The sequence below is a fragment of the Nilaparvata lugens genome, chromosome 11 (genome assembly GCF_014356525.2).
Source record: "Nilaparvata lugens isolate BPH chromosome 11, ASM1435652v1, whole genome shotgun sequence".
Taxonomy (NCBI): domain Eukaryota; kingdom Metazoa; phylum Arthropoda; class Insecta; order Hemiptera; family Delphacidae; genus Nilaparvata; species Nilaparvata lugens.
In genome coordinates, this window is record NC_052514.1 from 25619227 (window position 1) to 25632913 (window position 13687).

Sequence of the window (13687 nt, forward strand, 5' to 3'; positions counted from 1 at the left end):
AGGCTTAATACGAGCCTTTATTACGGTGTAAAGAAACAATTTTTGAAACGTTGTTTCTATTTTTTGTATTCTGTGCATTGTTATAATAGGCCTTCCCCTTTGATACCATGACTGTTCATCACCAGCACCACGCACAATGCACAAAAGAGAAGAAAAAATTTAAACTTGGCTCCATTATCTCTATATTACTGTCTATACTGTACTGTTTATACTATCAATTTCTGCAACTGAAATAATTTTTCATGCGTGTTTTGAATAGTATCATCAATAAAAATCCAACAAAGTTTATTCGAGAATATTATTATTGAGTCACTTCAAAACTTTTATTTAGTTTCAAGGGAAGTTTTGAATGATGTGTTGGCCAACCTGCAGTTAACAGCTGGTTCTGACAGACTTCAAAGAGCATAAACATGTTCAGGTTAGATTCTCTTTGTCACTTTGTCAGTCAACAGTTTCTGGTGTTTGAAGGCCAAAATTATCGTTAACATTATTACAACGTTGATTAGTTTTCGAGTTCCATGAGCTTTCAGACTGTTCGGCATGATTTTCGATAAGAATGTAGACACTCGCTAGTACGCTGAAAATTAATGTCAAAATTTTTGTTTCATTTAGTTATTGAATCTAATTATTAGGATTTCATAATGGAAGGTCAGGATTCGAATAATGGTGTTTGTGTTGAGGATGTTTTTGCAGACTATGATAAGTTGAGTGATTTATGCGAAAATAATGCAGATTATTATAAAAATGACACTAGTTCAGTGGGTAAAAAAATTTACAAAAGTCTTATGTCAATAGTTGAAAATTTGATTCTCATCAGACCTCTTGTTGAATATTATCGAGAAATCTGCCCAAAATATGATTTTGATGAGAATTCACGTGGAAATGGATATCGGAGCTATGTTTTGGTGACAGACTCATTTGTTCGACACGGTGTGAAAGTTAATAAACAAATATTTTCCAACCGAAACTCGTATTTTTTCAGGAGAGGAACAGCTTTGAAGTAAGTCTGTATACTTTATTCACTTTTTAGAGTATAAGTCTCGTATTGGTTTTTTAGAATTATTTTTAATTCATTATCTTGAAGAAAATTTGTTTGATTTGGTTACCCTATACAAAAGAGACAAATTCATATAACAAATAAGTACCTAAGTCAAATTCTTGCCAGCCTAAAAATATCCTTCAACCTAATAAATGTTATGAGGATTAAGAAGTTAGCATGTTTATTTATCAATTTCTTAGTTGTAAGTTTAATCATCGTAAATAAGCCAAGCTGTAAACTTTGGAAAAATTTACAAAAAGTGTGTCATTTTTCATGATGGATGGGAGTTGGGAGTAAATCATGAAAGTAAACATTTTGATGCATAGGCTACCACCTTATTAAACACTTCTTATCGTACGTTATTTATTGATTCAGACAGTTTTTTTAAGGTTACGGTAACTGGTAGGTATCATAATTTATTACTTCCTAGGTCAGAATGTCATACCCTATCATTCTCTCAATTCATTTATTTTTTAATGATTGAAGAATAGTAAAAGTAGGTGTTTTATTTTAGAATATTTCAATGGCATTTTTATTGTCTTATCTAAATTTGTCAATTCTATTATTATAGTAGACAATAGAAGGCCTAGATAGAATAGATTGAAGATTGCGAATTTTAAGCTTATACTGTACAAATAAGTGAATTATTTGAATAAGCCGGCATGTCATTGATCATATAGTACTATTTAATTTATTTTTCTTTATATCTCATTTCTTTTCTTTTTTTCTTTCTGACATCCTTGTCAGAAAAATCTATTAAGCTAATACTCTCAAATACTTAGTAAACTTATAGCCTAAGCATATTTTCATGCGCAGAAACACAGACAATTGGTCGTAGGCTATATTGTAATAATAATAATCTGTAAGCTTCTTCTTCAGTATAAAGAGTATGATTCATTGATTCATCTAACCGCTATTATCATTTCTAGTTCAATATTTTATTTTTTAAGTTTTATATACGGTAGTGTCATATTACAACTTTACCTTAGAATATTATTCAGTGCTTGAAAATTTGAAAACTAATTAGAAATTACTCTATTGAATTATTCATAAATAGGCAATCCAGTGATTTTGTAGATTATCTGCTTTGCTCATTTTGACCGAACTTTTTCCCTCTTGCCTTCTTTTGTGTGAATTAGCATTGAAGATTCAATTCTGAAAGGTTATTCATCCCAATACTTACTTCCTTACTTGTAAGTAGGCCTATCAAACAGAGAGAATAAAATTAAATTATTATCTTTCTTATTCTATTCTCTAAAAAATTAAAGAACCGTAAGTTAATAGACCTAACATAGAATAAGCAATATCATATTTTTTCACCAAATCATTCTTCTTTATCATTCATACAGGCTACTTCTCAGTGTCTAAAGACTCTCTACTACTATTCTTTATTATCTTCTTCTTCTTTATCTAACCCAGTGTGCCGTTTTCACAGCGTTGGGAGGTCGCCTCGGATCCATCTTCTCCACTGCTCTCTGTCCGCAGCCATTCTCTTCTACTGATTTACGGTCTTTCCTCTGCTGCTATACGTGAAACAGTTGCCTCCCATGTCACCCGTGGCCTTCCTGTAGGTCGTCTGACTTGTGCCCTGGCCTCCATGTATTGATGAGGCTTTCTGTTTTTATCAATTCTGAGGAGATGTCCATATCAGGAGAGTATCCGATTATCCATTGTTATTCTTTTCTAAGCAATAACATATTTCACCAAATCATTCTTCTTTATCATTCATACCATATATATATATATATATAATATATATATATATAATATATATATATATATTATATATATATATATATATATTTCTATCCTTTTATTCAGCACCCAATAATTCCTATTCGAAATGTTGCCAAGAATAAACTAGACATTTTTCTTCCTCAAATCAAAAAAATGTTCTTCCTTCATAACTTGGCTCAGAATTATTTTGATAATATTCTCGATATTCAAGAAACATCCATTAATTACAACTATTCTAATTAATATTTTCAATTTCTTGATGAAATTAACTTTTCTTCCTCCTTAACTCAAAATTTTCTACATTTACATATAATAAATAATAACAAGGCTTAACAACATATTAATGGATTATATTATGAAGAATGATTCTTCATATTTTGAATTATTCAACTCCAATATTAACAACGCATTTTATCGATTACATAATAAAATATATTCTGCATGTGTGATCAAAACACGTTTCAAGTTCATGCAAAGCACTACCGTACTCATTTCCCAAGAACAACGCCCATATACATGAATTGGTTGGAACATGTACTTGGCTAGGAAATTCCGTTGGTTATCGAAAAACATTAAACAGACTTATCCATTGACCTTCAATTAAAATTTGACCCCCATAGAATTTTGATTAGTGTGTCGCGCCGTTTATTGGGCTTGTTTGGTAGGTCGAGAATCACTTCAAACTGTCAGCATCCCGCATTAAAATAACACCCATTCTTTACATTCAACCAATGCTGTCAGCTCCTAGTGAAAACTCACTATAGCTTCCTCTATTTGTATCGGCTAGTTTAAGTGATGATTAAGGCAATAGGAGCAGGCAGCATAGGTCATGAACTTGAGAACAGCAGTTTTTTGTTATGTAATAGAATTAATGATGATAAAGCTCTATCTCTATTGCATTCCAATTGTCATTATCAGTGTTTTTCTGTTATGCAAACAGTTTTCGTTTATTGGCAATTATATTTCCTAGTTCAATTGCCAAAAATCATCAATCCCTCTGATTTGTTTTGTCTGTGATGAGTCACGTGGAATTAATTACCCATGAAATAAATTGTTCGGAATCATCGTGCGATTGTGTCACCAGGTTACTCTAAATTTGGGAGAGAAATAGTACAAGGAGTATCCTTAGTTTTCTCTACTATTCAGTGTTTTCTTGTAAAAACTAGAATTATAAATAAATACAAAAAAAAAAAAAATCAAATCAGTTGAAAATTATTAACAATTGAATACAAGATCATGACCAATGAAGTGGGCTTATAATATTGTGTTCTTCTTATTGGCTCTTCAAAATTATATTTATTGTTATTTCTTGACGTTTTTCACTCTATCAGTCTTGTCCTTTACCTACCTGCTCATTTTTATAGTAATTTCAAGATCATGTTCATCTTCAATACAGCGATCTGAATGCAAGTTTGATTTGAACTATTTGATTGAATTAGGAAATTTCATGTCTACTGCTGTTATTTCACCTCAAGTAATATTGGTTGGAAATTATCATTTGTATTTTACTCAAGAAGGAATTATGGGATGAATGTAAATACTTTTAATATGAACCATTTGATGAGCTTGTAAACTATTGTTTATGCAATAAATTACGAATTTGCGTAATTATTATAAATTATGCTAAAGATAATTTCTTTTCGACTTCTAGAGTGAGTAAAGGAAATAAGGCTGAATTCATTCACAGTTTCAGGCGGATTCCAAAGCAATTTGAAAATAAATTTTCTTGGTTATTTGGTTATTGTACTAAAATTCATAAGGCTTAGCCTAATCCATTTTCAGTTTCAGGTGGATTCCAAACCAATTTGAAAGTAAATTTTCTTGGTTAGTCTACTAAAATTCATAAAATTGTCAATAAGTCACGTGATTAGGAGTATTCCGTCAGTTTATCATGAATTATCTCATTAGTATCTCATGAAGTATCAGATAATTTTTCCAATTTAATTCAATAAATTGAATGTATGAATGCATGTATAATAAATTTCAGCAAATATTACTGAGGTTTTCAGCCAAATTTTATATTCCGAATTCAAAAAAAATAGGATCAAGTATATGTTCTGATTTTCGTACTTGGGATGTAAAGCTAAACACCATCTTCAAGATCACTATATGGAATAAATAATATAGCAATTTGAAATTGGCATCAACATTATTGGTTTGTGAGCAAAATTGATATTGTTATTCTTGTCCCTTGTAAGCCCTGTTCAGCCAATTCTAATTGCTCATTGATTGAATACAATTTAGTGATATCTTCGATAATTAATGGTATTTAAATGAATCAAAGAATCATCGAATCTTCAGTCTCTGTAATTCATAATCAATGAGTATTAGAAAGTTCTTGAATGAATCATAGTGCGCCTATTAATGGCTGATTTGTTGATAAGATTGAAATGTAGGGTTCAAAGTATTATTTAGTAACTCTCCAGCTTCAAGGGACGATTATCTTATCTTATTGACACACAAAGTTATAATATTAAAAATAGTCATAAAAATTAATGAATACTGTAACTAGGTTTATTAGATTACTAATGAGTAATGCCTACTGTATCATTAATGAGTTAAAATTATTGTGTAAAATACCGTACAAATCTGTTTTTTATCTTATTAGAGTAAGGCTATAACCCTGTAAATATTATGTAACAACACCTTATCCAAATTGTGAATTCATAAACTATTACTGAAATGCATAAAGAAGAAAATTACAATCCACTACTGAAATGGAATTAATATTATAAAGTAATATAATTTATTGAAAAAGTTTCATTCCAATTAAAATAATGCTCCTATCTGGAAGAAGACAAAAAATGCTTCATGTAATAATTCTAGTTCAAGATAGGTGACTAACTGTTTCTGAATAAATAATTATTGTTCATATTTTAGTACTCTTCTTATAACATTCGCCTGGCTAGTAAGAAATTCAATAATGTTTATACTCCAGGAACATGTTCTCAAGCATCTGCAAACAAAAACGAAAACAAATATTTTATCTCTGTAATATTGAAAGTCTTTTCTTGTTATGAATCTCAGTAGAATCTTACAAATCTGTTTACTGCACCTCTGAAATATTGACATAAAAATAATATTAATACATTTTTAATTTCCAAATATTCCATAGCTACTTATTCACAGATTCCAGTTCATTTTAAATACTTCAATTCTATCTTGAATTATATTCTAATTTTATTGTAGTAGCTTGATCCTCTTCACGATTGCAGTGATTGCAACGATTCTCAATTCAAATCAAGCATGAAATGACTGCTTAATGACCTTGCACTAGACTCAAACTAAACTAGTTCCTACATTCTTGAATTCGGTAGAGTCATTAGTTCCAATCTCCGATAGGAAAATAATAGTGTTCAATTATGTGACTTGTACTATTTCAACTAAATAATCATTATTGATACTATTTTTCAGTAAACTATTATTTTTATCGCTCAGATGAGTTAAGATTCATAAGTTTGCTACTCTCGTTGAATGGGTGACCGACCACTTGAGGTCTTTGCTATGATCATTGACGAGTTCTAAAATCGCCTCCCAGTGTTTCGGGGCCCACCTATAATATCATCTCGCATTATCATCTTTTCTATTACCTACACACACGCCTGTAACTAACGTCCTAACTCCGCCTAATAAAGTATTATTTCATTTCATTTCTGTAACTTATGTGGACATCACCCTTGGCAAAAACAACTTTTCTACTGTAGGACAGTAAAACAACTCTGTTTACTGAAGTTGTAAAACACTTTAAGACTGTAGCTTATATCTATATTTCTAGCGAAGTATTACTGTCATATTCGATATCTTATGAAGCTCTCATGAACTCATTGATCCAAGTGGTTAAACTCCGTTAAATCAGCGGCCAGAGTGGTATCTAATCGCTGAGACTAGATTATTGACAGTTCAGCTTGAGGTTAGCTTCTAACTGACAGTTGTTGAGATTCAAAATCTCTTACATGTGGTTCGGAGCTCATGTGAAACTTTAGATCCCTCTACTTATCATCATCCGTAAGAATGTAATGGACAACCCTAGGGCATTATGGGCATCATCCTCATTAAAAAACATCTCTTTCAACAAACAATTCCTAATTAAAACCAAAACTAAAAAAAATTGGGATAGTGAAGAGTCACTTGAACAAATTTTCTGGAGGATTTTCCGCTTATTACCTCCATACATTTTTCGAGTCAACACACTTCATATACAATTTTAAAGGCCAAGTAGATACTGTGTTTCAATCCTTTCAAAAATCAGATACATCATTTGCATCTGAATAAATTTGCTAGCTTCGAATGTTGTAATATTCATGACCTTCACCTCTATGCAATCATATGTTTGTTACTCATTGCTCTCCATTTGTAATGAGTATTGATTTGTAGGCCACTCAGGGCTCTTATCAGAAGCTAAACCAAGACACTTTGGTTTCTTGAAACGTAAAAGAAGGGAATCCAGTGGCATTTTGTGATTTAAAGTCCTTAAAGATGATGACATTTCTTATTAATTTTATTTGATACAAATAAATTTTATATTGAATATTTACACGTTATTAATAACTTTCCAAATCAATCAGTTAATATTTCTACCAATGAGTGGACTGTATTCTTCCATCTCAAATGTATTCTTGAATTTTGTTCAGAAATAGCTTTGTTAATTTCTACGTATTTCAGTTATTCAGTATTTCAAATCAAGATTAGACTTCATAGAATATATTTGGATACATTAGAACTTATTATGATTTAAGATTACATCTTAATTTACTACATTATATTCTTCCATCTAATATTTTTTTAATTGAACAATGTTTTTATGGATAGTAAAGAATTGTTCAATAATGAAATAAAAAAAGGTTATATTTTCTATTAAGACAGTTTTATCCACAGTATCCAAACAAACATTAGTTGATGGCATCATTGTCAGTTAATTTTATGTTATGCATAATATCTTTGATATCAGTAAAGTGTTCGTACTGATGCTAAAGCTTCTAGTGATGGTTAGTTATCAATGACCATGCCTATTACAAGTCCCACTTGATTAGAATGCACAAAACATGTTCTATTTATTTGTCGCTCTCCTTACATCACAATAATAAATATGCAGTCAATAAGCTGAAGAGTTTCTCTTCTCGTCACCTAAGGGTCGATTTCTAATTTCATAAGCAATGTTACGGAGCCCGATACTATAATCATAATATAAACTAGTACAATATACAAGCAGTTTATTGTACTAGTCAATTTCTACGCCTGTCATTTTTCCATTATAATATTAATATCGATAAAACACGAATTTTGCTGAAATTATCTAGAATAGAAGCTCAAATAATAGCTAAGGTCTACGAATGTACCATCTCTGATAGAAGGTAGAACTAGAATCGTCTGCTTTTTTGAAATTTCGAAGAAGCTCAGATCACGAATTTATTCAATTTAACTTGTATAGCCAAATTGAATATACATTTTTTTATTATCACAACATAAGGCTCACTACCTTTTAACTATTGACATAGAAAGCACAAAGTAAACCACGGATAAAAGAATATTATTTGGTTAGTATTTCGTCTATTGTAATGTCAGAGATAAGAAAAGCGTATTTGGCTAGTCCCTGATAAATCTACCTTCGAAAACCCCGTAAGGAAAATCCTATGCATAGAATGATTCTATCTAAATTTTCGTATTTCCATTTGAAACATTCTCATTTGAAAAATTACTTTTCCGTAGTACATTTTTTCATATTCTATTTATTATGCGTTTTGCAAAGCATACCTAATCAATATATTTCATGTAATTACTTGAATTATTCAAATAATGATAATGTAATTTTGCATTCAAACCTCTTTCCATTCAAGCTTCATTCTTTTATTTATTCTCTATTCTGTTACATTAAGGAAATATGTTATTCTGTACTTTTTACTCTCCTCTGTATTTCATTGAATATGCCCATTTAGAATCACATGCTTGTCTAAGATCCTGGCAATAATCGCCCAAAACTCCCGTAATGGTTCAAGAAGTGCTGTTGAGATGCTCGAAATATTTCTATGTCTAGAATCCGTGGCGCATGCTACTGCCAAAATCCTAAAATCAATTGACAGACGGTGCGGTGCTTAATAGAACAAAAAACAATAGGCTACTCGGAGCTATAAATATGATGGGTCAATAAAAAACAACCCATAAGAATCAATATATAGACAGACAGTTGTGGAGTGGATAAAAGCTTGCATGGGAACGAGATCGATTGAAAATCAAAGCCGGTGACGCAGTTTGTTATTGTTTGCTGTATGTGTTCAGGCGTGTGGCCAAAAGAGAGAGAGGACTTGAGAGAGAGAGAGAGAGGAGCTGATAAAACGAAGAAGAAGATAGTGTGTGTAGAAGGAAGTAAAAGGGTAATGGGTAGAGGAAAAGAGAGACAGATTTAGATAATGTAAGGGAGGAAGTGGGAAAAGTATGGGAGAAGAAAGAACGTGAGAAGATGAGAAGAATGAAGGGAGAAGAGACAAGAGGGGAGTTGAAGGGAGAAAGATGATATGGATAGTTAGAGGGTGCAGTAGAGAAAGTAATAAAGGAGGGAGAGAATAAACAGTAAGAATAGTTGTATGTAGAGAAAGAAGATAAGGATAGTTGTATGTATAGAAATATTAAAAGATAGTGATAGTTTATGGGAGGAGCTGTAAAATAATTAGAATAAAATAAACAGAAAATTTAGATCGTGGAAAAGACGATGTTTAAAAGTTTGAGGGCAGAAGACAAGTTACTGTGAGGAAAGAAACAAGGGAAGAGAAAAGAGGGAATTTTTAGATAGGCCTAATGTCAGAAAGTGATAGAAAAACAAGTAGGAAATGGGAGATTGTATGGAGAAAATGACAAAGACTAGGGGAGAAAACAGGGAGAGGTTTATTGTGAGACAAAATGAGAGAAACTAGGGAGAGGGTTTGTGAGGGATGTTGCTAAAATGTTGAACAGGTAAGGAAGATTGAATGTAATGAGGGAAGATAGAGATAGGCTACATGAAAAGTGCAGCAAAAAAGGAGAGTCAAATCAAGGATGGAATCTAGACTAAAAGTTCAAACGCCAGACTACCGACGGCAAAAGACCCGAGCTAAAACAATTATTGAAGAAAGATATTAAAGAGAGTAAATTGGTAACAGCGATCGGCCAAAAGGTGATTTGTATTTAGGAAGAGCTACTGACGTACTTGACTACTTGTAGACCGGTAGACGACTCACAACACTCATCAAGGTCTGTAAATCTCGCACACCAACACACTCACACATGCTCACGTTACTGGCAAATCTAGTAACGTCAGAGCAGAGACCTGTTTGTAGCCGATTCGCAACCAGTTCTCAATGATCTTGGAGGAAAAAATAAAATACACCTTGAATGCTCAACGTTGACTCGGTCAGTGAAGAGTTGGTGAGGAAAAACTTTGACTTGACCTTACAAAAAATTATAGAACTTGGATGGAGTTTCAAGTGACATGTATGAGACAAGTAAGCTTGAAAAATATATCACTGTAATTTGAAAATATTTCATTCATTTGATGATTGATAATGACATACAAATTTGGATTTGCTGTCAATGTGTAATCGTATGGTCTGGAAATTATTAATGACTAGCAGGTAACCCTTGCTCCTCAAGGGTCCAATTAAAAACTTGATAAACTGAAAACATGGCGTAATTAAATCTCGGTAAATAAATATTTTCGTGAATTTCCTATCCCGTACTTGTATAAGCCAGTTCTTTCCTTTATTATAATACAGATAAAGTATGAAGTATGACAGTCGTAAGGCCCATTGGCGGCTTAAATGATATATTCAGGCGAAGTGGAACTTCCGTCAGGAACTCCCCACCAAGAAAAGCCATACGAATATTATTATTATACGAGTAAACAAGATTTTACTTCATATAGGTAAAGTAATATGAAGTCAGGTGAAGACAAAGCTTGCATGGGAACGAGATCGATTGAAAATCAAAGCCGGTGACGCAGTTTGTTATTGTTTGCTGTATGTGTTCAGGCGTGTGGCCAAAAGAGAGAGAGAGAGAGAGAGAGAGAGAGAGAGAGAGAGAGAGAGAGAGAGAGAAGCTGATAAAACGAAGAAGAAGATAGTGTGTGTAGAAGGAAGTAAAAGGGTAATGGGTAGAGGAAAAGAGAGACAGATTTAGATAATGTAAGGGAGGAAGTGGGAAAAGTATGGGAGAAGAAAGAACGTGAGAAGATGAGAAGAATGAAGGGAGAAGAGACAAGAGGGGAGTTGAAGGGAGAAAGATGATATGGATAGTTAGAGGGTGCAGTAGAGAAAGTAATAAAGGAGGGAGAGAATAAACAGTAAGAATAGTTGTATGTAGAGAAAGAAGATAAGGATAGTTGTATGTACAGAAATATTAAAAGATAGTGATAGTTTATGGGAGGAGCTGTAAAATAATTAGAATAAAATAAACAGAAAATTTAGATCGTGGAAAAGACGATGTTTGAAAGTTTGAGGGCAGAAGACAAGTTACTGTGAGGAAAGAAACAAGGGAAGAGAAAAGAGGGAATTTTTAGATAGGCCTAATGTCAGAAAGTGATAGAAAAACAAGTAGGAAATGGGAGATTGTATGGAGAAAATGACAAAGACTAGGGGAGAAAACAGGGAGAGGTTTATTGTGAGACAAAATGAGAGAAACTAGGGAGAGGGTTTGTGAGGGATGTTGCTAAAATGTTGAACAGGTAAGGAAGATTGAATGTAATGAGGGAAGATAGAGATAGGCTACATGAAAAGTGCAGCAAAAAAGGAGAGTCAAATCAAGGATGGAATCTAGACTAAAAGTTCAAACGCCAGACTACCGACGGCAAAAGACCCGAGCTAAAACAATTATTGAAGAAAGATATTAAAGAGAGTAAATTGGTAACAGCGATCGGCCAAAAGGTGATTTGTATTTAGGAAGAGCTACTGACGTACTTGACTACTTGTAGACCGGTAGACGACTCACAACACTCATCAAGGTCTGTAAATCTCGCACACCAACACACTCACACATGCTCACGTTACTGGCAAATCTAGTAACGTCAGAGCAGAGACCTGTTTGTAGCCGATTCGCAACCAGTTCTCAATGATCTTGGAGGAAAAAATAAAATACACCTTGAATGCTCAACATTGACTCGGTCAGTGAAGAGTTGGTGAGGAAAAACTTTGACTTGACCTTACAAAAAATTATAGAACTTGGATGGAGTTTCAAGTGACATGTATGTGACAAGTAAGCTTGAAAAATATATCACTGTAATTTGAAAATATTTCATTCATTTGATGATTGATAATGACATACAAATTTGGATTTGCTGTCAATGTGTAATCGTATGGTCTGGAAATTATTAATGACTAGCAGGTAACCCTTGCTCCTCAAGGGTCCAATTAAAAACTTGATAAACTGAAAACATGGCGTAATTAAATCTCGGTAAATAAATATTTTCGTGAATTTCCTATCCCGTACTTGTATAAGCCAGTTCTTTCCTTTATTATAATACAGATAAAGTATGAAGTATGACAGTCGTAAGGCCCATTGGCGGCTTAAATGATATATTCAGGCGAAGTGGAACTTCCGTCAGGAACTCCCCACCAAGAAAAGCCATACGAATATTATTATTATACGAGTAAACAAGATTTTACTTCATATTAGTAAAGTAATATGAAGTCAGTGAAGAAAGACTTCCAAACTAAAATTAATGAGCTTGACTAGGATGACTGTAATGCAGTTTCAATGAAATCCGGAGATACTTTTATATATGAGTCTAAGAAACTTGAATAAATTAATCAATTTTGAGTCAGAGAAGACTTAGTGGCCTGTATTTAGTAAGATTATCTTTAATTTACAATAATGCAGTTAAATGAAGTCTGAAATGACACATATTTGCGATAAGGAATATTAAGAAATAGATAAGAAGCCTTTATTTTGAGGCTTTTACATTAATAGCATTGTGGGCAAAGTTGAGTGCTGAATACGTGAGCGGACGGAATTCAGTGAGACTTTGTAAAGACTGAGTGAACTGAATTCAATAATGAATTGACTTCACAAGAAAATTAAAGTAGCTTTAGTGAAATCTCCAGCTACATAGAAACTTGAATAATGATTCAATCGAAGACTTGAAATCAGTGAATATGTGATGAAGATACTTCACTCTGTCATCAGAGATCAATTGGTTGTCTAAATTCAATATAAAGCTCGCATTTGATTATAAGTTCTTGGAGTAAAATTGCGATTTGCTACAACTATTACTCTGTATTTTTCGCTTGTAAACTTCAATTAGTGTGGGTGCATGTAATGAGTAGCTTCTTCTCTGTTTGATTACTATACTAAATGAGTGACACAGTTATTAGGCGTGACGGCACTCTATAGTTGCTCAATTTTTTTTCACGAATATTTTCCATAAAAAGCTAGCTTTCTTTCATGATTACATAACATCGGGCACTTTGAGAGAACTTCCTAATTCTCCTGAAAAACATTCTGAAAGAGTACTAAACTTCTTAAATATGATGATCATCCAGATCAGAAATTCAAATAAGAATTTTTTTTAAAATCTGATAAAAAATCCCTGATACCGTATCAACCAACTTAAAACGTACTGTTCTGTTGATAGAATTCCCAGAAGACGTATTATTTTTGCAATACCAGACTTATATCACTAGCGTATCCAGGATTCTCTCCCATTGTCTCCAATTGCCACCTGTTTCTAGGGATCACCGATTTTTTTTACCCCCTCATCATAAATTTATCAAATACTGTATCTATAAATATTAAAAACATGCATTCATTGATAGGCTTATATTTGTCATGAGCATAGCTATTGAAAATCAAGAGTATACAGTGATATATCGAGAAATATATATGGCATTCAAGTGCTAATGAATTTTCTAATTTTCTCAACTCCACTTATTACCACGGTCACGATTGAAA

At 32.6% G+C, this 13687-nt stretch overlaps 1 protein-coding gene across 2 annotated transcripts in view; it reads left to right on the top strand.

Moving 5' to 3' along the window:
- The first annotated feature begins 381 nt into the window (after positions 1-381).
- Positions 382-13687, top strand: part of LOC111053191 (hormone-sensitive lipase) — a 43890-nt gene continuing 30584 nt past the window's right edge. Inside the window, exon 1 of one of the 2 annotated variants that reach the window (XM_022340044.2) lies at positions 382-1000. In XM_022340044.2, the coding sequence (XP_022195736.2) occupies positions 642-1000 (359 nt within the window). In that variant the 5' untranslated portion in view covers positions 382-641. The remainder of the gene's footprint in view (positions 1001-13687) is intronic. The other variant, XM_022340043.2, reaches the window with a different exon arrangement.